Source organism: Drosophila pseudoobscura, chromosome X (assembly GCF_009870125.1).
Source record: "Drosophila pseudoobscura strain MV-25-SWS-2005 chromosome X, UCI_Dpse_MV25, whole genome shotgun sequence".
Taxonomy (NCBI): domain Eukaryota; kingdom Metazoa; phylum Arthropoda; class Insecta; order Diptera; family Drosophilidae; genus Drosophila; species Drosophila pseudoobscura.
The window spans coordinates 42,022,038-42,047,519 of record NC_046683.1 but is presented as its reverse complement, the minus strand read 5'-3'; the positions used below and the strand labels follow the sequence as shown (position 1 = coordinate 42,047,519).

The window sequence follows — 25,482 nt, the reverse complement described above, 5'->3', positions numbered from 1 at the left end:
CTACACTTTCCAAACAAACATTTGTGCAACAAGTGTACCCTATGAGCCGATGACGGGGCGCCACCACTCGATAAATACACGATGGAGCTCTCGCTGCGATAGAGCCCCTAAAGCGAGGCTAATCGCCAAGCCAGTGAATCGAATCAGTCGCTTACAGAGCTTCGTGGCAAACTGGTGATACGAGTACTTGTCAAGATAAGATCAGCTTTTCAATGGGCAACAATTCTGCTAAATCTGACTACCTCCTGTTCGGAGCCGATCTGGAGAACGTGACTGCTGGCGTGGCCATCTTTCGCCCTCCGCTCTTCGAGCGCGAACGCGTCCCCGAATGGTTCGCAGACATGGAGCAGTACTTCCAGACCTTCCATGTCACCACCGACGCGGCCAAGTGCGACATGCTCATCGATCAGTTGGACTGGGAGATGCTGGACGTGATCGGCACAGACTCGTCCTGCTCGACCGCAGCCGAGGGCCAGCGCTACCAGGCCATCAAGAGCACTGTCCTCAACTACTGCGGCAGCGATGGTCAGGAGAGTCAAGAGTGGCAGCAGCTGACCCTGCAGAGCAACTGAGTGCGATCTGGATCTGGAGCTGAACAATGTGCCCTCCGCATTCACAGTGCAAGCATCCATCTCCCCCATTTGTTTCGTTCGAAAACTAAAATTATAAATTTCATAAATAAACTTTGATGGGCTTTAAAAGCGTTGGCGTTTGGAGGGGGGAAAGCTTTTGTTTTTTTCCGAAAGAGAATATGGGGCGAGTCGACTGCTGGACTCCCTACCCAGAGATGTTTCTGCTAGATCATTCTTAGAGCGTACCCAAACTCTTTGGGATCACTTTTATGATTAACAGACAATCGCCAGATACAAATATAATTCACAATTTTGTTGTTTCAAGATGGCTCTCTGAGGATGTAAGAACTTATCGGAGTCCATCAGTTCAATAAGTATATGAGATGTTCAATGGGAGCTTCTATGATCACAGCATTGACTTCTCTCTCTCTCTATTTCTCTTTGTATCTGTTATTTCCCCAAATAAATAGCTGATCGATGCAATGGAGCTTTCGGCTTTGGCATTCTCTCCCCCTTCGTGTGTAAGTATTCAGCATGGGGCAAGAAAACAAAACAATATAGGCACAAATATCAAGAAAATAATATGGAATACAGTACATGATGGCAAGCCCTGCATATAAAGAAAAAACATACACACACCCATACATATAATCGAATGTGCGAGTATGTTCTATTTGGAAGAGCAGCATCCACATCCACATCCACATCCACATCAACAGATATGAAGGCGTCGAAAACAAAAAATAACAGAAACGAGAGCCAAGTGCGTTCCGCTCTCTCGCTGTCTCTCCAAAGATATCTCTGTGCACGGATACAGACACAGACACAAATGCAGGTGCAGATACAGGCACAGATACAGATACAGATACAAATACAGGAACGGGGCTGAGATGGAGCTTTGGTATATCACTTTCAGATACGGATGCTGTGTGATCCCGTGCGAACGCAGCGGGCAAACGGAGCGGAAGAATTCACGTTGGCTTCTATTCTGTTCTATCTGGCAGATACTCGGCTCGGCTGAAAAGATATTCACTTCAAATCCTTCTATATTTTCCGCTTGTTCGCATTGTTCCACGTTGTCTCTTTTCGTGTGTTTCTTATACATATATCTATATATATATCCCGTCGATTTCGTTGTCTGCCTTCTCGTTCGTGGTCGATCCGCACGAAAGTATATATACACATTTGTTGTCGCGACTTCGCGACTTCGTGTGTGGTGTCCGTGGGGCAGTACAATAGCATAACAAACCGAATGCTGCAACGTGGCGTATACGTATTGCACTCAAGTGAAAGTGCGTGTCATGAAAGTGTACACAAAAGTGTAAGAAGGCTTCTTCAAGTAAAAGTGTGAGCGATCCCCAAGAGTGGAGATGGTATATGAAATGAAAAGATGTCCCAATACCTGTCCACCTGGCTGGGGGCTGACTTTTGCATGGACAATATGACGTCACTTCTGGCATATATATGTATGTACATACATATATCCAAAGATATATATACATATATATATATATATATATATATGTATGGACATCTATATAGTAAAATCCAGAGATAGAGAAAGAACGAAATAAAGATGAAAAAAAAGAAAAGGAAAAAGAAAGAGAAAGAGACCGCACAATCATACAGTCAATTTTCGCTGTGTTTTTCGGGGCATTAAAACAAAAGCATTTCACTACGAAATATTTATTATTGTGTGTACCAATGCGGAATGTGTTTATAGAAGAGACCCCCAGTCCAGTGGTCCAGTGGTCCAGTATCCAATATAATGGGCGCAGCACCCGAAATCCGAAAAATTCACCATCCAATTTCCCATTTTCTACCAATGCCCCCTCCACCTCCCCTCTCCTCCACCGCTCCTCCTCACTCGACCCTTCCTCCCCATCGACACAATTGTTTCTTATTTACCAATTCACCTTATATTACTGTGTTTTTCTCTGTGTGTGTGTGTGTGTGCTTGTTGTTGTTCGAATAGCGGGACACGTGCTAAAAGTCCGGGCTCTCCTTCGGCGCCTCAAATCAATCAGTGATCAATCGGTGAACTTGAAATCGGGGGATCAAAACGCTTCATGTAAACTACGTGTCATTTCTGATGGCACACTCGGCAAGTACCCATGAACCAGCATCAGTGGAAGCAACCAAAAAGCTGAAAAATGGATCTTCGGATCGGTTGGAAATCAGTTGATTAAGAAAAAAGACCACGTGAGTTGAGATATTTGTATTCGCATTCAAATTCCAACACTCCATCACACCAGGCACTGATCACAGACAAAAAAAAAGGAACCTGAAAAAGAGCATGATCAGCATTTGAATGAAGATTTCTCTGAAAAAATCTATGATCCGTTCTTGATTGATGGGTTCGATTTCTCATTGATAATTTATGCTTTCCTACTCTCAAACTGTTTACGCATTTATGGGGAAGACTTCTGATGGATGATCAATTCAAGGCTTTTATATCTTTTCTGAATAAGCTAAAGTCAAGAACATATGTATGCATGTTCCTACAACAATGTTATACAATTTTATATGTCTAAATATAAATAATACAATCTGCACTCCAATAGGAAGGAGCCTTCATCGATACATAAGTTGGGATTAGTTGAAGTAGAGTTCGAGTTTGAAGGTCATCTAACAATATCAAATAATATCTAATGTCTAATCAAAACCGATAATCATAATCGATAAAAAGAGCCAGAATAAACTTAATCTTCTGGTCGAAAAATGGCATAAGTTTTCAATGTGTATCCATCATCCGTTGTTCAGAACAAACCTAAGCTGCAATCAAACACAAAAGATCTGGTTACGGCTTTGGAACTTAAGAACTGAGGCATCGTCGAACCTCACCCCCAAGCCAAGGCCGGGCTCGCGGGCTGTTTTGCTTTTGTTTTTTGTAGGGGTTGGATTTTCTTTTGGCACATCGTGTTGGTGTTTGGATCATATCCGGCAATCAATTGGCACGCAATCTCGCACAATTTGCCACTTAATTTCTATTTTTAATAACATTAACAACAACAATCGGGCATGGAAGGAGAAGCAATGCGGAGAGGCGGACGGGGACGGGCACGAGGACGGGCCTGGGGCTGGGGCTGAGGCTGGGATAAGGGGGTATTCGAAGCATTCACAGCAAATTTTTAAATGAATCAAGAACTTATTTTTGGTGGCGCGTCAAAGGCAATACCAGCAAGAGCGAAATTCATATTTTTAAACGTTTGCCAGTGGATTCCCTGCACAGCATTCAGCAATCAGCATTTTGTGTGTATTTACGAGAAACTGTAAAAACACTCGAACCGATAATGATTCTGTTATTGGACTCTACAATAAACTTCCCAGAAAAACCCACAGAAATATCGAATCAAATCCAAACAAAGGAAAAACCCCAGGAAAAGGGAAAAACATCAGAAAAAATGACATCTATCCGTTTTGAAAGAAAGATAAAATGAGAGACATGGTCGTATTCCATTAGCTGTCATTTAATTCCAAGTATGCAGATTTAAATCAACGTTAGGCAAAAAATATTAAACGGCAAGAGAGCAGAGTAGGAAGAAAAAAAAACTTAGGAAAAACTAAGATTTCATTCGGTACTTTTAGAACTTCTATGAAAATTCTATCCTATTGTCGAAAATCCCACAAAAAAGCCAATGTTTTGTGAGAAAGTCACAAAAGATTAAAGATTAAACATCCATCAATTATCTGAACGTTTTCCGGGAAAGGAAATAGGAAATTTACACCCGCTTAGAAAAAGTTTAAACCATTAAGCTTCCAAACCCGCCTTCAAAGGTTTTTTTTTCACTTGCATCAGTATGAGACTGGACTCCATCGAATTTCAAATTATGAATCAAATTTAAACAAAACTTTGATCCAAACTCGAAACTAGAGACCTCTTCAAGAGAAATCCCTCGCATCACATTCGCATTCCGCAAGCAACAATACCTTAAAAAAAAAAAGAGTTAATAAACAAAAAAATTCAAGCAGGAAGAAAAAACCCAGAGGGTAATTTGAGCGGGTAATCACACATTGTGTGATTTTTACAAAATGAGAAGATAACTTTGATAGAGTGGAAAACCCCCATTTTTATACCCGGCACTCGAAGTGCCTAGGGATATATTTTTGGTGGATTTGGATGTGTGTAACACCCACAAGGAAGCCTTTCCGACACCATAAAGTATATATATTTCAAATCAGCATCTATAGCCGAGTCGATATAGCTATGTCTATCTGTCTGTCCGTCCGTCCTTCTAAATGAATGCCTGAAACTAAGATTCTATAAAAGCACCATAAAAGCACGCTTAATTCCTCATCCGCATTATATAAATGACCATATCTAATAAATTATCAGATCATTATTATCCCCCTTCCACGCGCTTACTCATTTTCTCTCTCTCACACACAAACGCTCTTCCACGTACAGTGTGGCTCTATGGCCGAGGGAAGCGCGACATAACTGTTGGTGTTGGCGTAGGTAAAGAGAGAGGGACAGATATAACGGAATACAAAACAGTAGTGAAAAAATGGAAAGGAGGAGAGAGGATAAATGGTGTCCAAGAATTAACATGCGAACAAAACTAGGGGTTTTGGTTTCTAAGCGTAGAGCTCCGGCCCTTGCCACAGCTCACTAAATTCCCGCTGTTTTAAATAAAGGTTCATCAAATGATAATCAGAATGAGTACATAACCATTATCAGGATTCAAAAAATAAATAAAAATAACCTAGATTACGCATTTATCGCTTGAGTGTCTCCCCCATCCTATTTCTTTTACGTGTGCAAACGTGACACAATTCTCTTGAGGTCGGAGATCCATATTGAGAAGGCGGAGAAAACTCGGGGGAATTTGGACATGAGATACTTATACAAACAAATACAAATCAAACTTCTTAAATAAATTAATTCACAATACAATAAATAAGTTGAACAAAATATTCCCGACCAATCTTGCACGATGGCAGGGAACAGAATCCTCCTAGAAGATGACAGCGTTAGTATGGGGAAATTGCTCCTCTGAAATAGTTTTGGACGTGACTGCGTTTACCCAACCGTCAATTAGCCAGACATCCCCAAACCATCATGCTGCCTCCTTGCCACACCGTTGGTTTTAAGCCCTAACTTTTATAGCGTACTCTGACTTTCCCGCGATCAGTCGTTATACTGTCCCAATCAGCCAGTGGATCCATTAAAACTATTAAAAACGTCTCTCTAGTCATTTACAGTGCAATTTTTGTTTACTTTGGACCATTGGCGCCTTTTCTGAAGCTAGTATCGGTACCTACTGACTGAGCCAGCTCCCTGCTAATATTGTATGCCATTTTGAACTGATTTTCGATGCTCAAGCGTCTTATGGATCTTTGGGCTGGTCTCTCTTACTTTCTAGAGAGGGGAGCAGGTCTTCACAGAATTGTTCAAAGAACACTTACTAATTCCTAGTTTGGTGCTAACAGTGACTTTTAAGACTTTAAATACGCACGAGCGGTTTAAAGTTAGTTAAAAAGAGTGTCCACATTTCACTGTCCGCTGCTGTACGTACGAGTATATAAATAGTTAGTTATATTCGATTGCTCCGCTTGAGCGGTAGCCATGCCGGCCCCAAGGCATGATCCAGTGCGCCGAATTCAACAAAATTTGTGCAAAATTGTATATTCTTTTGATATTCGATGTTGTTTTCGTGTTTTTGTTTCAGATATCCATCAACAAGGCTTTAAACTGGCAAAGATGCCAGCACAGAAACAGCAACGGCAGCAACAAGAACAAGATATAAAATACAGCTGACTGAAAAGAGAAGGCGAGCTGTTTGTTTAATATAAATATAGGAAAAACGCCTTGTACTCGCCATAAACCCGAACGAACATATAAGAGAGCACAAACCACACCTCCACCTCCACCTTCACCTGTACCTGTACGCCACAAAAAATCGGGAGCATTTCGAATGTGGATGTGGATGGGTATTGGAAGACCACAAGATGATGTTCACACGCGCCCAGGTGCGCAAGCAGAAGACAACCAACACGAGCAGCCAGCGACCACGCAGCTCTGGGGGATCCTCGCGACATCAGGGACTCCAAAATCATGAGGTGAGAAAAGTCAAGGCTCGAGGGACTAGTGTCTGCCATAGCAATTTACTAATGAGCCTTATTTCACTCAAACTAACTCCATATCTCTTCCCTTGTCTCCTCCTCAGACCCGCTTTAAGCTGAGCTCGACCAGCAGCAGTGGAGCCGGCAGTGGGATGAGTGGCAGCAGTGCCACAGGTGGGGCACGACGCGATCGGGACAGGGACAGAGATCACTATGGCAAGCAGCATTCCTTCGAGCTACCACGCCAGCACTCCAAGGAGGAGGGCTATCACCGGGACAGGGATCGGGACAGCGGCACCAGTGGCTGTGGCAGTGCTGGAGCCGGTGGTTGTGCCGTTGCCGCCGGCGGGGTCACAGGTGGTGCCGTCTACGTGGACAGACGGACGCGACCAAGGAGCATCACCAATCGGCGTGGAGCCATCAAGCATCAGAAGTGAGCTTCATTACGATCCCCTAGATGCCCTATAAACCAACTCATTATTTGTTATCTCTACAGAACCCATGATATCAATGGCCATCGATTCGTGGCAAAATTCTTTCGTCAGCCCACCTTTTGTGCATTCTGCAATCTGTTCCTTTGGGGCTTTGGCAAGCAGGGATATCAGTGCATCAGTGAGTGCCATTCCGGCATTGTCCTTCGGCATGTTAAGTAAATTCTCTCTTATCCGCAGTCTGCCAGACGGTCGTCCACAAGAAGTGCCATGAGAAGCTGTTGGGCAAGTGCTCTGGTTCCGTCTTCACCTCAGCCAGCACTATTGTAGGTCCACCCATGCCACAAGAATCCGCAGGCCTAATCAGAGCTCTCCTTCTTTCCACCATCTAGCTGCTCCGCGAACGCTTCAAGATCGATATGCCGCATCGGTTCAAGCCTCACACATTCATGTCGCCGACATTTTGCGACCACTGCGGTTCACTGATGGGCGGCTTCTTCATCCAGGGTCTCAAGTGCGAGGGTGAGTCCATACGAATGCCAACCGCATCCCCTCCAGATTCTCTGATTCTATGTACACATTTTATACATATGTCGAGCATCTTATTTTATATAAATATTTACATTTTACTCAATCCTTTTGCGATTTATTGGTTGCTCGAGCTTTTACCGGGTGGCGCCATCTGTGCGAGAAGTATTCTTGGGAGCTTTCGCTGACATTCCATCGGTTAGTGCTTAAAGCATTCGTTGACTTTCACTGAAACGTAACGGTCAGAAAAGAAAGCTTTCGAATTACAGGGATTCAGTGGGTCGATAATGGGAAATACCTAACTACATTTGAGAACAACAGCTATGTCCTGTAAAGCTAATACGCTTATCTACATTGAAAAATACTAGGTAGAAAATCATCAAATCGGAAATAATTTTCTGAAGCGCTATGAAGATTTTCCTCGAATATAAATACATTTATAATATACTAGCTGTACCCTGCTACGGCGCACATTGTGCTTGTACCGTTAAGAAAAGAGGAACCTTTCAAATAAATTTAATTCGCAAAATTGTGGGTATAGAATACTTTTTGCTTTGCCGAAACGGAAACACACAATTTTTCGTCATCTTCATTGTGGAGATCCGTTCTTCCGTTCTCGCCTCTGTTTTTCCTTAGTGATATTGGAAAGCCGTATCCTCGATCCTTCTCTATTGCTGAACCCAGCTTAGTCTGTTTCTCTTTTTGATTAATAAGAACGAAAGGATGCGAGGCGTGTTCAATTGAGCAATCGTATTGAAACTCTGCTCAATACAAATCATCCTTCATGCCTTTCTTCTTGCGCGTCGAATAATATCTTTCCTTCTTCACCCTGTTTTGTGCTCGAAGATTTATTCTGCTCCTGTGTTTGAGAAGCACTAACGTGGTGCGATTCTCGTTCAATTTCTCTTTCTATAACCATCCTGGGGCAGAATTTTTTGATATGTAAAAATTTCAGCTCAATCGTTGCAGGACTTTCTGAATTCAACATTAAGAAATATATAAAAACCGATCTAAGCTTAGAATGGTATATTTATGCTCTTGACCACGAAAGCTATGTTTAAACCTTCAGTAAAACAAGGACCCTAATCGTTTATTCCAAAACTATTTGCAATATCAGTTTGATATTATACTATGCACCGCTTTTCCTCAGCGCGGAAATCTTTATACACTCGTAAAAAATGTATTGCTCCAGAATAAGACGAGTATACTTGTATAATGTGTACAGATGTACATGGTATTTTCACATTTCGTTTATGGACTACCTTCGTTGGCAATTAATTAATGCGGCCCACTTTACGAGTGTATTTATAAATTGAATAAATTGTACTCCCGGGCACAAAACACCTTAAATGTGTCAGCGAATGTCTTCCTGTTGTGACCAATTCGAGCTGAAAGCCAAACCAATTTCGACAATTTTGAGAAGGGATGCTACAAACAATCAGCCTTGTTTATCGAGCAAACGGAAGCCGTTTGTATTTGGAATTGCAAGAAGGCAAGAGAGAGAGCCAAGAATATATCTATGAAAACAATTATTTTAGTGTGTGGCACGACGAGTAATATACACACATATTTATGCATGTACATATGTATGTATGCACATACATATATCAACCGAAATTAGCGCAATGTATAAATACTCGCACAATGTACGGATACGAGTAATTGCAACTTTTTCGCCGCTTTTTGTAGAGACTTTCACTTGCTGTGCGTGATCGAGGCGGAAATGATCGTAACGCCCAAAACCCAATTAATCTGAGAACGCTTTATATAGCAGATGAACGGACAGATAGGCGGACTGCATTAGAAATCAATTTATTGCGACTTTGCCAACACAGAGGAAGCCCAAAAAAGAAACATGGCGAAGCGAGCAACACAGAAATAACAGTGACAGGAGGAATGCAAGAGCGAGAAACTACTCGTACCACGAAAAGACCGACAACTGGGATGCCCTGTAATTAACCATTATGCTTATGGAAGGGAGTCTCGACTGGTCCCCTGCTCTGCTGCACCGAATGCCAGTTGGGAATCCGGAGCCCATCTACTGCAGAGCGACGACTCTGAGGCCTGGAACCATCCTAGGCAGTCTGGGATGCCCTGGCCGCAGGGCTCTTCAACAACCGCTATGGCATCTAGTGCATGCCCCAGCGGCATACCCTGGCAAGCGATGCAAACAAATGTTCTTCAGAGTTCTGGGCACGGCGAGTGCAGCGTCCGACATGACAGGAATGCAGGCGCAAAAATATCCCATAAAAATATCCCCAAGCCAGCTCGCTGCCTCTTCCCACTTTTGCGACTATAAATCGCAAAGATTAAGTGCTGGGACGGCAACGGCAGCGGCAGCGGCAACAGCAACAGCAACAAACAGACAGAGCACTCGTAGAATAAATACTTGCGGTGCATGTTGCAGTTCTATTTCTAGTGGCTTGGCGCTTTCCCACTGTCACCCATGATGTACCGTCTCCCCATGTCGGCACTCGCGTCGCCCCACGACTGTGAGTGTATTTTGCGGAACCAAAAAGCGTCACCATTAGCCTCAGCATTGGTCGAACATCGCCGCCATCCTACGTGCGGCATTTCTGGCATTTGTCATACTTCGTAATCGTCTGATGTAAGGGTAGATCTATGCAACAGGCAACAACCCCATAAAGTACAGATATCCTGGGCCCATGGCCTATCCATCCATCTACTGCCGATCTTTTCATAAATACTCGTATCTTATTCTTTACTATTATCAATTACTTAGCCTAAAATATAAAATGATTAATAAACAATGGATACGTAAATAATTGCTAAATGCTGATTTCTGCATAAAACTTTCAAAATGATCAAACATATGTATGTAGAGCAGATAACCATAATCATTAGGGGGTATCTCATAGTCGGCGTACTCATCGTTCGAAATCGTTCTTACTTGTTTTCCGTTTTGGTCTATTTTGCTCTTGTTGGGGGATGGACAAATTTAGCAAAACATCTTCACAGCAGGTGCCATAAACAAGTAGATTGATGATCGGTTGATGATGTACTTGGATCGCTTAACGCCCATCAAAAAGGATGGTACTACTCGCGCACTGGGGGCATAATTTCTTGCCGGCCGTGAAAGTAGCTGGACAAAGATCTATGGTGGATTTCGTACTTCCTATTGTGCCGGCAACGTCCGACAGCTCCAATCATCAGTCAACACATTTAGTGGGGAGGATCAACGCGTTGAATACATATTTACATATGTTTTAGCTAATTATTCACACGATTTCTGACAGCTTCTCCCCCTTGGGGGCTTACTGCTCTGTTCTCCCACACTAAGATCTCTTTGGCGTCTCCCGCATTGAGTTCTCTGCGGCTCTCCTTCCTCTCGCTCTCTCTCTCTCTCTCTCTCTCTCTCGTCTAGGAGGCTCTGTGCTCTTTCGCTTTTACTTTCGCTGTGCAAAAACTGGGAACAAAAATTTCTATCAAAACAAAACTCAAAAATAATTTTGATGTTTTTCGAAATTCGAAAATGCTCGCCTTCGTGTATAATTTATGGCTGTGTGTTTGTGCCGTTGAGGGGCATATTTCGAAATTGGCAGGCACACGGTCACTGGTGGTGTGTGATGTGTGGTGTGTGGTGTGCGGTGTGCGGTGTGTGTGTGCGGGGAGAGCAGCAGAGATATAGCTGCCGAAGAAGACGATGATCTGGGCCTGTGCCTCTGCCTATGCCTCAACACCCATATAGACACACCGCACACCTCAGATGATGCTGCTTCTGATGCTGCCTCTGTCTGTCATCATCGGCGAAGTTAGCCTCCGACAGAGTCTCTCTCACACACATACAACAGACCGCAGAGACATGGACTTCGAAATGGGATTGGGGTGTGAGTGTGCCCGTTTGTGCTGTGCTGTGCTGTGCTGTGCTTCTGTGCTGCTGTGTGTTCGAGTGTGACCGTTTCTCTAAGTGTGTGTGTGGTGTGTGTGTGCGAGATCAGGAATCGACTCCGGCGAGGCGCTTCAAGATATTTTGCGATGCTCTTCACATTTCAGTAGTTTCCGTTAATGCGTTCGGCTCGTCGAGGTGGTGGTCAGGTGGTCCTCATCTCATCTTTTTTTCTGGTTGGTTCTGTGGGGATACCCTCTGCGGATATCCCCCCCGCGCGATTTCGTACGATCAGTGTGGTCCCAGTGCAGTGCAGTGCGGTGCGGTACGATAAAGGGGACTGTACGGGGATCGGTACGGTACGGTGCGGTACATCTTCCATCTAATCCATTCCGAAAGTCGTGAGAAAGTGCTTGGAAACAACGTGTCCGCCGCGAACAATGGCAATAAAAAATACGAAAAAAAATAAAAGACAAAAGATTAGAACGGAACCAAATTGAAAGAAATTTATGCGTGGACAGAAATCGCAGGAAAATCGCAGGCAGACGATTCGTGAGCGCTTACGTCATGCCGAGAAATTTATCTACTACATCGGAATATATACACACATTTATCTATTTCTATATGGCACATGCGGGGCAAAGCCAATAATATACATTAGATCAGGAAGAACACCACGAACAGATATTGAAATCGCCATTCGAATGCGTTGATTATTGAAGAATCTATCGATGCTAATGCTAATTCGAATTCGATTGCGTGTTCAATTTCCCTTGACCTTCAGCTATTTTGTGGTCAAATAGTTGCAATATAATTGATCTTTTATGGGTTTCCATTCGAGCCATTTCTGCAGCACTTGCTGCAGCAATTTTTAATGCCAAATTCATTTAATTCAAATTTTCAATATTTAAGTTTAAAATTTACTCAACTTAAAGCCACTACTTCGTGTATTGCTGGACCTTTCAGCAACAGTGCGAATTTCCTCGTACATTCGAGTGGATCCATTCAATCCATCCAATAGCAAAGCACTTGCTGAATCACCTGCTGAACAATTACCATTTACAAGTTCAATTAAATGGTTAAGAATTGTCTTTGTTTTAGAATCATTTGACCATTTCGTTTCGGCTTGATTCGCTGGTTGGCTGGCTGGCTGTCTGGCTGGCTGCTCAATCACTGGGAATTAAATCTTTGGGCCAATTACGCTATAATTAATGTGCTGCCCCGCGGCAGCACTGATGGTGCTCGGTATTGCCAAATGCTGGCACATTATGACAGCAGTTTTGAAATTTCTAAAAATTGTATAATTAAACGACAAGAGCATCGAAAAAGACAAACAGAGAGACGGAAAGACGGAAAGACAGACAGCACCAGCACTAGGGAGAGCCGAAAGACAGAAATATATACATATATAATTTAAGCAAGCGTTAACCTGTGAAAGAATCAACTGAAGTGCCCACGAATTTATGGGAGAATCGTTCTATTTCTAGATACAAATATCGTACGTGTATGCTCGTAATATTGCCCAAGCAAGTGTAAAATTCGACTAAATTGTGGCCAAAATAGCAATCAAATTGAGTTATTGACATAGCCCCAAGACAAATTGAGTTCTTTTTGGCTGAAACATGAATTAACAAGATCAATGGGCAATCGAATCGAATCGAAGCGAAACGAATCGGTTTATTTTGATAGCTACTCGGAGAAATAGGCAAACATTAACCATACAGTTCCACATGGTTTCACAGCTGTGTGTGGCTCTGTGGCAGACATAATACTTAGAAGACTCCCAGAACAGTCCAAGGGACTCCCAGAGTTCTGAAACGCAATTTGCCATTTAGGAATAGATATCTTCAGTGTGTAATTAGGTGGAAAACAATATTGAAAGAACAATTCGCACCCGATAAAAACGAAATATTCAAACAGCAGAAAAAACCACAGCGGAAAAGCCACGAAAATAAACCAAACAAAAGAAATCGGAGATCGGAGATAGTTTTTGAAGTTTTTCCTGTGTGTTAGAGTGGTCTTTTTTGTTTAAATTGTTGTTTCGTTGCCTGCCGCAAGATGCCTCTGTACTCGGACTCCACCAACTACTACTACAGCGGCGGCAGCAGCCAGCTGTACTCCCCGTACTACAGCTCTGGACTGGGGCTGAGCAGCGTCGGATCGGGAGCCGGATCCAGTTACACGTCCAACTACAATCGCTCGTATCCGGCCAGCTATATGGTGCCGCTGTCGCCGTCATCACCGCGATCCCCCAGCAGCTACACGGGCGGCAGCAGCAGCGCCAGCTCCCTGCACAGCCTGGGATCGCGCTACCAACCGAAGCTGACGACGATCACGGAGAGCTCGGGACTGGTGGGACGGCATGCCGGCCACAGCAGCTTAATGCCCCTCACCCGGATACAGTCGCCCAAGTACGTGTCGAGCCCGAGCCCCTCACACAGCTATAGCCACAGCTCCGCCAACAGCAGCAGCAGTCGCTATATACCGCCACGTCCGATCGCCATCAACACGGCGGACATCGATGTAAGTTCGGCCCGGTATCGAAGACCTCTGGCCCCGAGCCGCAGCACTGAGAGGGAGGAAAGGGACAGGGGGAAGGAACCATCCAAGGATAAGGAAAAAGAGAGGGCCGAGCAGGTCAAGGTGCAGGTGCAGGTGGATCTGGCACAGAAGGAGGTGACTCCACCAGCGGCAGTGGAGGGCCAGGAGTCCATCCCAGACAATAGACAGCCGCGTCGATCCACTATTAGACGCAATCGGGCCGTGGTTCGGCTTTCCACCATCCGTAGAAAGAGCAAGGACCGCACAGAAGCCCCAGCCGAAAAGAGTCTCGCGGCCAAGGAGGAACAGAGGCCGGCACTTGCACTGGAGCACCAGTTTCGGGACTTGCCGCCGGCCACCGAGCCGAGTCTTAGTTGGCGCCAGAAGCTGGCCGAAGACCTGGCCGCCTTTCCCGCAGTCAGCAACAAGAAGTCGCCCGGGGAGATTCTACGGGAGCGGTTCTTCATCCACGACGACAAGGAGCTGGCGGAGCAGCAGCCTCAGTCAAGGGCCAGACAGCTACGGGTCGAGGAGGTGGCCCAGCCACTGCCACAGAGTGGCCGGGAGAGCCTGGCTCTGGAGGTGAAGACAAACAAAAAGTTGACACAAGAGAGTGACAAAGAAAAGGAGGAGAGCGAACAGGAGGAGATCGAGGAGATGCATGAGACAATCCGTCGGCTGAGCCTTGTCCAGTGCCCGACCTTCCACGATATCTGCGAGGACATCTCCTCGGACAAGATCGATGACGATCTGAATGCCGGAGAACTGCGACGGCGCGCCTCCATCATCCAGGAGCAAGAGCAGGAAATACTCAACAAGCTGCAGAAGTCCAGCTCCGGCAGCTTCCAGTTGATTAATCTGGAGCGGCGATCCAGCCACGACAGCACCACGGCCGACGAGTCCTCCAGCGGACATCGGCGCAGCTCCAAGCAGCGCAAGAAGAGCAAGAAGCAGCGCCACAAGATCACGGCCATTGTTGAGGTGCAGAATGCACCAACCACGGTCCAGCTGGAGCACATGCCCAGTGTCCTGGAGCTGAACGAGGACACCGGCACGTTGATGCCGCTGCAGTCAAGCAGCTCCTTTTCCACCTCCACCTCCGCATCCAGCTCCACGCCCAGTCCCAGTCCTAAGCCCAAGTTCACGGTCAACGTGGAGGTGGAGGAGCATACCCAGATACACAAGATATTCAAGCTGCCCAAGAAAAAGACAGTACCCAAGTCGGCAGAGACCCAGCCAGCGCTGGAGGAGGAAAGTGCGCTGCCCGAGGGCTTCATGAAATCCGCTCCCAAGCCGGCAAAAACATCGCCACTGAAGAAACCGAAGTCTGCACCACCACAGGTGCAGTCGCAGGAGCCGCACCAGCCACAGCAGCACGTGAGTGTTGCTCAGATCTTCACCTTCAATGAGGCGGCAATTCAGCAGGCACAGCCGCCGGAGACCAAAGTAGAAGGTGTGGCCACGCCCAAGCCCATCCGGAAGGCCATACAGAAGTCGGAGAGCGGTGATGATTTCTGGTCGCAGATCGGATCAAGGGAGACGCTCTACATGACCAATCGGAAGAAGGCGATTACAGAGCGGCAGGAGAAGGTCCAGGAAGAGAGTGGCGAAGTGGAAGAGCATCTACAGTCAAGGACTACACCAACGACACCCAAGCTCAAGTCCGAACTTCTTATTGAGCTCAAGACAACAGGAGAGAATACAGCTTCTACAACAGCTGCTAAGACGACTACACCAACTTCACCAAAGATTACAGCAGCAACACCACAAATAGGCGGAGTCAAAACCACTCTGGCAAGAGCAAAAAGCCCACCAAAAGTTGCCCCAGCAACTGATTCAACAGGAGGAGAAAGACGATCAAGTGCAGAAACTAAAAAGACTTCACCAAAGACAACAACAATTACTACAACAACAGATCTAATCAAATTAACACCAGCATTGACAAAAGATTCGCCAACAACGGTTCTACCCAAATTGACAATCGTTGCAAAGCCTAGAGACTCCCCAGTGGCTACACCAACAGCTACACCAACAAAAGATTTACCAACGAAAAAATCCGCAAATGCTTCAACAACGATAGATGCAACCAAATCAAAACTAACAACTACGCCAAAAGCAGATTTAGCAATACAGAAATCAATAATAGATTACCCAACGAAAGATTCACCAACAAAAAAATCCACAGCAGCTACAACAACCCCACCCATAGATTCACCAAAAATTACTGCAACACCAACGGAAGACAAAAAATCAACACCAAAAACGACGAAGTCTTCACCAACGATTTCACCCAAGAATTCAACTACAACGACAACATCAAAGGTGAAATTACCAAAAACTGCAACAGAAAAGATACCATCAACAGCTGTGTCAACAACCAAGACGCCAACAACACCAGAATCGCCAACACCAGCACCAACAACAGCAACACCAACATCAGAACCAACAACAACGACAAAAGCAACAGGAAAACCAACATCGCCAAAGACAAAGGTGCTGGCATCTGGCAACGCTGCACAGACGGGCATCCCAGTTGTCATGACAACGACAAATGCTGTGGCAAAATCTGCAACAGCAACAACAACAGCACCAGCGACGGGAGGGCCAAAAATAAATAGCGGGCAATCGGCCAAGTCACCTGAACAACAACAGGCAACAACAGCCGTCGCCGCCGTCGGCAGCGTCGTCGCAGTGCCAGTGGCAGTGCCTGCCACGAAATTAAATAAAACAACGCACAAGGAACAGAATCTGCAGCAGCAGCCACTGCAACAACCAGCAGAAGGAGCTGCCGCAACAACAACATTGAGGCAGCCAACGGAAATCAAACCGAAATTTGCGGAAACTGTTGAGCCAACGGGCAAGTCAAAGGTCCCATCACCGAAAGCGACAAAGCCAAAAAGTGCCGGTAAAACAAATAATGCGGTAAAAAAGAAGGCAGCCACACCAACTACTGCAGCTGCAGCTGCAACAGCCACTGCAACTGCAACTGCAGCAGCAGTAACATCCACAGCAGCATCAGCATCAACAGCTGAGAGCAATGTGACCCCAATCAATGCCGATCAATTTATAACGCTGGCCCCCACAAAGGCGGCCAAAACATCGCCAGGGAAGCAGCAGCAGCAGCAACAACCACAGGCGAAATTGGTGGCCACAAATGCGTCATCGCTGGCGGCAGTCGCTGCAACGACAACGCCAACGCCAACACCTACAACAATTGCTCCTGCTGCCACTGCCACTGCCGCTGCAGCAACAGCAACAGCAACAGCGATAACAATAGAGCGATCTGTGGCCAGTGTTGATGTTGCAGCCGCAGTCGCTGGGATCGGGATCGAGATCGGCATCGGCATCGACACCAACATCGGCGATGACCGAAGCGGCGACGGCAACGGCAACGCCAACAGCTGCGGCGAAGGCGTCGGCAATAATTTATCAAAGTTTGCAACAGTATCGAATTTGGCACAGTGTCTGCGAGACGTTGATGCCGAGCTCGAGGACTATATACCATCGTCTGCGGAGAATAGCGACGACGACAGTTCGGACGATTACTCCAGCGCGGCCGGTTGTGCGAATCTGAGCGCCAGCATGAAGAAGAAGCAGCGCAAGGAGAAGAAGAAGCAGAAGGCGAAAGGGGCCGCTGCAGCGCCGCCCCGTTTCGATCCCCACAAGAAGGTCAAAATCGATACGACCAACAAGTGCTATGTGAAGGAGGAGGCGCCCCGGTACCCACTGGTGGCCACGCCACGGCCCCTGTGGAAGCGCGAAAAGATCGTCTACTCCGACGAGAACACAGACGACGAGAGCAGCGAGGAGGGCAGCGAGGCCACCGCCGGCTCCCTCGACGAGGATAGTGATGACGAGAGCGAGGAGTGCAGCTCCTCCAGCAGCAGCGCCAGCTCCGTGGAGTCCGAAGCGGCGGCCACCAGCAAGAGAAGAACTGACGAGGCCGATGGAACGACACCGGCTGCCGCTGCTGGGGGCAGCAGCAGTACAGTCACCTCAGCGGCGACTCTGAGCGTGGGTGCGGCATCCACTTCGACATCCAGCTCGCCATCGATCATACGGATGAGCACGTGCAGCAATGATTCCGGCTTCGAGGGCGGCACAGCACCCTCCAGTCCCAAGAAAATGCTAGGTAAGGATCCTTGGTATCCCAGCCCCCATTTGGGGCTCCCTGAACGATCCGACCAGATCCCAGACGGAAAACACTTCTTTCAGACCTCGCCCCCGCCCCTGATGGTCACTTGAGTGCGGCACGTGTCGCCTTCGGGTCAGGGCGTACAAGTATTGAAAATGCCAGAAATTTGCTTTCATTTTCAAAATACTCGCACTCTCACGCACACATCGGAAAACGTATAGACAAACGATATAGATATCGTAGACTCGTATGTAGATAGAGACCTCAGGCATGCGGACTATGCCGTAGAAGAAGAAATACAGCAAAAACATATAAACAAGCCATTATATATAGATCTGAATGCGGCATTTCAGCATTATGCGATCTCTAGAAACAATTGTCCGAATGCTCTGATCGGCGGTGTACTCTCGTGTAGTGGCAGATCGCAGAACTTCCAGGAAAATAAATGTCACATGCCTGGGTTTTGGTGTGTTCTAGATGGGAACAATGGAAAGCGTTCAGTGAACCCAAACCTGTAGGAGGAACAAAAAAAAAGCCACAAATTTCCTGTTCTCTTTTGTGGTAGAAGTTTTTCTGTAGTATTGGATCTGATATGCAAAATTTGAATATGTGTGTTCCCGTATTTATTTTTTGGAAATTATGAATTAGCCGTTGTTCTCTTCTACATATTTTCTGATATTTTGAAAACAATTTCTTTTATTTTATAATGTGTTTTTATTCGAAGAAAGCGCTGTTCAAGCAGTTTAATCTGTATTTTCTTTTGGTTTGTCTTTCGTGAGATGTTTTACGACTTTTTTGTAAATGTTTCAAAGAAAATACCACGTCAATAATTTTTTTTTTTTTGGATTCTCGTATTGCCAGTTTTTTCTTCTCGTTTCGAGAAATTCTTCGTCATTAAATTTCATAGTAATTCTTATGTTATACAGAATCTACCAAGGGTTTCCATTTGTTTTTTAGTTTTTCCAATTATTGAGTATAGTTCAGATTTGTATTGCCCTGTTCTTAAGATTTATCTGTTATTTCTGATGATTCTACTGCATAAACGTTTGTTTTTTTCTCCAGGTTTTCTAGGGTTATCTAGTTTTTTCAACCATTTAAATCCGCATTGTATCATCTCTTATTGTATCTTATTTGTAAGTGTTTTCCAAAGTTTGCATTTTCTGAGATTTAAATACGATTCGCATGGACTTTGATTGCAAAGTATTACATCTGCATTCTTGCCGCATCGTTTGTGAATAGCTTCTCAGACTTCCTCATCGAGACGAAAATTTTACCAAATTAGCCATAAATTCGGTTAATCGGAGGCAATTTATCTACGATGGAAAGATATTTGGTCTTATCCGAGTGGATAACCAATCAACTTCCTATATGTTTCGATTGATTCTCCCTTTATGTAAGTTTTTGCAGAGAAATTCTTTGCCTTTGATTACTGTTCGGTTCAGTTCTGTTCTGTTCCGTGCTTGCGTTGCTTCGTTTCCTTGATGTTTGTGCGAGAATTTGCCAGAGATCGGATGCCAGAAGATCCCAGAGAACGGGAGGTAGAAAGAATCGACAAGTTGGCATTTTACTTTTAGCCGAAAAACAACAAATGAAAACAAATTGTTTAGGTCATCGTTGTGTCTGCCTCTGCCTCTGTCTCTGTCTCTACCTCTTGTCTGCGTCTGCCCCTTGTCTGTCTCTGCCTCTGCCTTTGCTGTTTAACGAATGAAAGCGCTCTCTAGAATGATACAAAATCATATGTATATGTGGATGTGATTATGTATATAGTACACAAATCTCTCCAATCTGCTGACTTAACTATGAGCCCAATACAGTTATGAGCTAGAAAGGCAATTTAATTGTAGATTATATAAATAGTTCGTTCGCACTGCGTATACGTGCTGACTACTGGATGCCGCTACAGATATCACGTATACGCAGGGTGTGCAATGAATTCCCTAATTAGTGTGAAAAAACAAACACGATTTCCCAATCCACCCACAATCTCCAACACTAGCAATGGGGAATGGGGAATAGGGCATTCGGCGGATATGCGTTGGATCTCCGAAATGAGGAGGAGTACTACGCACAAGAACATTTCTCGAGACAAGAAAGCGTGCAGCCAATAAATCGCATTGAGTAAACCTCTCCACCTGCTCCCCAAATCAACAATTTAATAACCATTTGTATGCAATTAATTCCCAACACTCTCTCCTCGGATCCAATACTATACGATGCGATGCGATGCCATGGGATGCGTGGGCATATACTATATACTATATACAACCCGATCCAAATCCGAAACGCACGCGAACCAGAATGTGACGTGAATTGCCACAAGAAATGCGAACGGCTCACGGCCAATTTATGCGGCGTCAATCAGAAACTCATCGTCGAGGCGCTCACCTACGTGAAGCGAGGTAAACGACGGTAAAATCACCTCAGCAAAGCACAGAACCCTGAAGGACATTGAATAACCAAAAAATAATATTCATAAATTTGTGGTTAACCTTTTTTTTTTTTGATTTTGCCCAAACAGAGTTTAGCTGTGGAAATGTGTGGAAGATCTTTTCATCCAATGGGGGAGCATCATTTAAAAATATAGCTTAGGATTTCCATTAATCTTTAAGATGAGATTAGACTTCTTATATCTTTTATTTTGGATTGACACTGAAGAAAAATTTGTATAACTTAAGAGAAAAGACAAAAGTCAAAAGTGAATAAGGCAATACGGAAGAAACGAAATCTGTGAAAACATTAGAACAGTTGAATAAAACCGAGAGTAGAGAGGTCAAAAGAGAATGATAGATTACATAGTATGAGGGAAGAATGAAAACAGAGCTAAGATAGGTACAGATTTAAACCCTACTGAATGAAATTATCTAGTTCACACATTCCCACCGAATCGGTGGGCAAAATCAATCAATGTTAACCTCAGAGCCATAAAATTAAAGATCAAAACCTTGAATTCTCGTCTCGAACTCCCGATAAATTAGGCGCCCGCGAAACCCGTGACTCGCCCAGCACGCCGCCCAGCCTGAATCCAGCCTATAAGATCGAGGCCAGTGATGAACACGATGGTATGGTGATCCTTTTAGTATATAAACTACCTCACAATCGATACAATAGATAGTAAGATAAGTTCCACTCAAGTGACCATCAGAGATGACCCCCAAGCACTACATAATCTCTAACTTCTGTACTAATTTGTATCTTCAAGTGATTTTAACTAACTTTTACTTTACTTTTACTTTGATACTGTTCTACTCTTTGCTATATCCGCTATTATCGCACAGAAACATCATATACATATTCACAATTCCAAAAATCCGGACGTTTCACTGCGCCAGCAACAGTAATACCTAGATTTAAGAATTATTCGGTAGATGATTTCCACTTTCTCGCCGTTCTCGGCAAGGGAAGTTTCGGCAAGGTAAGCAACGCATTTTACAATATCTATTTGTACGATCTTTATTCAAGACATTCATCTATTTTCCATTGATTGGGATAGGTTCTGCTGGCTGAGCTGCGTGAAACCACATACTACTATGCCATCAAGTGTCTGAAAAAGGACGTCGTTCTGGAGGATGACGATGTGGACTCGACGCTGATCGAACGCAAAGTCTTGGCCCTGGGCACCAAGCATCCGTATCTGTGCCATCTGTTTTGCACCTTTCAAACGGAGGTAAGTTGTCCTTGATCGGGCTCACTCGCTTCCGGCGCGTATTCGCCTTCGCTGTAAATATTTGTTTTAACGGAGGTCTGTGTTGGGTCGTGGTCAGGGAAACATTATAAATATTTGGAGCGATACACAGAAGCAATAAATGCTGTATCTGTTCCGTAATTATAAGCTATTAAAAAAACAGAAAACGGTTGTGGATCCAGAGAATCCCTTTCTTGGTCGTCCGGTTTGTTCCTTTGAAAACTAGAATCCGATCGGGGTCACCAGTTTGAAGTGATCCTTGGAATAAGCCGTGCGATATGGTTACACACCCAAGTTATTTGGTTTGTCGTTGTTCTATTAGGCATCCGTGTGGGGATCATCTGTTTTACACCATTCGATCGGAGATACGCCCCCGTCGGGGTCACCGTCACCCAGTGCGCTCATAGGTAAACACATAACCGATAAATAGATATACCAATTGATCGAGTGGTTGTGCCGGCTATAATTAGCCAGAGAAAAGGTAAAACGTTCTATAATTACTGCCTCTGGGTGTGACCATCGATTGGGGCACACGACGTCGGTCGGACATGACAGAGTCAGTCAGCTCACCATGTAGATCAGGGTGCCTGTCCGTCCCAGCTGTGCGTTCAATAAGTTTCTGTTTTTGTTCTGCACTGCTCTGCTCTGCTTCTGCATCTGCATCTGCATTTGCTTCTGCATCTTTCGTGTTGCATCGGCGTCTCTTGCATTGACACCGATTAGAAGGTATTTTAATTATTTATGACTTTGAGGATACATTCTATTGGGGGCCAGTGCGCACAATCTCTCTTAATCTGTATCTCTCATCTCTAATCTATTGATAAAAGTAATCATCCGATCCGATCCCATGCTTTTCAGAGCCATTTGTTCTTCGTGATGGAGTATCTGAATGGCGGTGATCTCATGTTCCACATACAGGAGAGTGGACGCTTCTCCGAGGAGCGAGCACGATTCTATGGCGCTGAAATAATCTCTGGCCTCAAATTCCTGCACAAAAAGGGCATAATCTACAGGTTAGCATCACATATCGTATATTGATTATGGCATTGACAATTATTTCTCGTTCAGGGATCTCAAATTGGATAACGTTCTGCTGGACTACGAGGGGCATGTACGTATTGCCGATTTCGGCATGTGTAAGCTGCAGATCTACTTGGACAAGACGGCCGACAGTTTTTGCGGCACACCCGATTATATGGCGCCCGAAATTATTAAGGTAAAATATCCCCCATTCCTTATAGTATTTTTTCGATACGATTATTTCATATTCGTATTTATTCCTAAAATTCTATTGGTGCTTGTTTTGCGTACAGGGTGAAAAGTACAATCAGAATGTGGATTGGTGGTCTTTCGGGGTGCTGCTCTATGAAATGCTGATCGGCCAATCGCCATTCAGTGGCTGCGACGAGGACGAGCTCTTCTGGTCCATATGCAACGAAATTCCATGGTTCCCCGTCTACATATCCGCCGAGGCCACGGGCATACTCAAAGGGGTAAAGTATATTTATCTTCTTCGAGGACTTTCCAATCTAATTTCGTTGGCTTTTTCGCAGTTGCTGGAGAAGGACTTCGCGAAAAGGATTGGTTCACAGTACAGTCCAGCTGGTGATATAGCCGATCATATATTCTTTAGGCCCATTGACTGGAATCTGCTCGAGAAGCGGCAAATCGAGCCTCCCTTCAAGCCCCAAGTGGTAAGTGATCCCCATGTCTGGCTGAATGGATCAGGAATGCACTCGTATTTTTGGTAATCTCCATTTTCCCGCAGAAACATCCCCTGGATACGCAATACTTCGATCGAGTGTTCACCAGGGAGCGGGTTCGGCTCACACCCATCGACAAGGAGATACTGGCCTCCATGGATCAGAAGCAGTTCCATGGCTTCACCTACACAAATCCCCACATCACATTGGACTAGATCTAAGCCTATCCTGAAACCAACTACACCTGCACCTACACCTAAATCTAAAGCTAAATCAATATCTTAACTAATTCTTTAGAGCAACAGTATTTGTATATGTAAATATTCATTATGAAACCATATTGAAACCATCCATATCGCTGGGGAGGAGAGCCGAGCCACGAAGGTGGAGGGAACTCGAGGATCGAGGATAGTTTTGAAGAGGGTCTAATTTTTAGATTAGTTCGAATGTGAGAGTGCGCAATACATGGCTCTCTCGAGTATAACTCTAGTCAATACACCTAGCCATACACCTATTTCTAAGTCTATAAATTCTACTATAATTGTACAGATATCCTTCTCTCTATCATATACATACAACACACACAAACACGTTCACAAATACACGCATACTATATACATACATACATATATATATGGACAAGTTTTTTTTTTGGCAACTTTTTTGTTCTTAATTTTAGTGATACGCCAAAAAGCTCTACGTCTATGAGAAATAAAAATACAAATAAAAATCAAATGAAAAGCAAAAAAAAACAAACAACAATGCCTCAATCAAATTCGATTGTGATCTGTGGGCTACCGTTAGCGGTACAGTGCGTTTCGTAGACATCAGACAGTTTGAAGTCTCAATCTCACTTACTGTTTGGTAATAATTCATTCTCAAAGTGCGGGTAGAATATCCTTAAGCAGTGGGACATTGAATCAAAGAGTCGGAATCGATCCCTAATGAATTTATTATTACCGTGTATTACTTATCCAAGAGATTATCGATTACTGTGAGAATACCTATGGACAAACGAGTATCTTAGTAGTAAATAGCTTCACTGCGGCCTTACAGTCCCGAACCGCAACACCGCCCTAACAAAACCCCTAATACTACAGATGCGACGCAGTGAGAGTGGACCCAGTGGAATGATTAGTCAACTGGCAGAACCTGGTTCCAGTGAAAATTTAACAGCTTCACTCCCGCTTTTCCACCGGCGCTAATTTGCATAGAGATTTTACTTTTTACCGGTACCGGCATACGCTGGGGCGGACATGACATCGGTCTTTGTTTCAATGCTAATGAGCCGCAGAGATGTGTGCGTGTGTTTGGGCTTTGTTTAGGCCACCATTCCAGGCCGCAGCGAGAGTGGATGGGTCGTTTTTTAATGGGCACTTTAATGGCCTGCGAACCAGTTTGATGGCAGGCAGAAGGCAGCGGCAGCAAAGAATTATTCTTGTTAACTCTGGCATAAATCAGTTATAAGCCAACACATACGAGTGCGACATTTTATTAATTCTTTCTGTCCATGTGCTGTGTTGCTCATAGAAATGCGAGTAATACTAGAGGAAATAATAGAGGAAAGAGTCTCTGTTGTGCTCTGCTCTGGCTGCTCCTCTGCTGGCCGTCAAACAACAAGCCCCCAAACAATAAACGCCATAGCTCGCGGGCCAGTTATGTTTTTATTTTCAATTCAAAGTGTTGGCCAAGCTCATGTACAGTGGGTCGAAAGTGGGCTATAACTTAACCAGAAATACGTACAACAGCATGGTGCAGAAAATCCTCCGCTTATAACATATGAAAGCACGTGAGTTTTTTTTGGTTTAGCTGCGAATTTAGGGTAATCGAAGTGTTTAAATTTAAGCCGATTTTCATTTACTTGCATTTTCACTATTTTTTAAGAATATATCTCTTGAAAGATACTAAATATCTGGTACGATTATTAATATAATGTGAATACCTGGCCCCACAGTGCGGCTGTGGCAAACGGTATTT

At 44.6% G+C, this 25,482-nt stretch overlaps 1 protein-coding gene across 4 annotated transcripts; it reads left to right on the top strand.

Annotated features, from left to right (window-relative positions):
* Nucleotides 1–1,493: 1,493 nt before the first annotated feature.
* On the top strand, nucleotides 1,494–24,260 carry Pkcdelta (Protein kinase C delta). Of its 4 annotated transcripts, XM_001355328.4 has the most exons (16): nucleotides 1,494–1,893; nucleotides 2,548–2,774; nucleotides 6,245–6,635; nucleotides 6,743–7,071; nucleotides 7,135–7,250; nucleotides 7,310–7,395; nucleotides 7,462–7,591; nucleotides 20,418–20,519; nucleotides 21,096–21,179; nucleotides 21,396–21,532; nucleotides 21,611–21,784; nucleotides 22,661–22,815; nucleotides 22,871–23,018; nucleotides 23,116–23,295; nucleotides 23,356–23,496; nucleotides 23,571–24,130. In XM_001355328.4, the coding sequence occupies exons 3-16, from the start codon at nucleotides 6,525–6,527 to the stop codon at nucleotides 23,718–23,720; spliced, it is 2,043 nt and encodes a 680-aa protein (XP_001355364.2). In that variant the 5' UTR covers nucleotides 1,494–1,893; nucleotides 2,548–2,774; nucleotides 6,245–6,524; the 3' UTR covers nucleotides 23,721–24,130. The 4 variants fall into 4 exon arrangements, with proteins under 4 accessions (XP_001355364.2, XP_033238610.1, XP_015041059.2 ...); XM_033382719.1 differs by lacking the exon at nucleotides 2,548–2,774; XM_033382718.1 differs by lacking the exons at nucleotides 1,494–1,893; nucleotides 2,548–2,774; nucleotides 6,245–6,635; ... (4 more) ...; nucleotides 20,418–20,519; nucleotides 21,096–21,179 and adding exons at nucleotides 11,552–11,680; nucleotides 13,280–18,117 and having other exon boundaries at nucleotides 23,571–24,260.
* The last annotated feature ends 1,222 nt before the right edge of the window (nucleotides 24,261–25,482 follow it).

Bases quoted from the DNA above. Each gene is read 5' to 3' on its own strand.
- Pkcdelta (XM_033382718.1), top strand. From the start codon at position 13,503: ATGCCTCTGTACTCGGACTCCACCAACTACTACTACAGCGGCGGCAGC. The intron at 23,019-23,115 runs GTAAAATATCCC...TTTTGCGTACAG, and splicing joins TGGCGCCCGAAATTATTAAG to GGTGAAAAGTACAATCAGAA. The intron at 23,497-23,570 runs GTAAGTGATCCC...ATTTTCCCGCAG, and splicing joins CTCCCTTCAAGCCCCAAGTG to AAACATCCCCTGGATACGCA.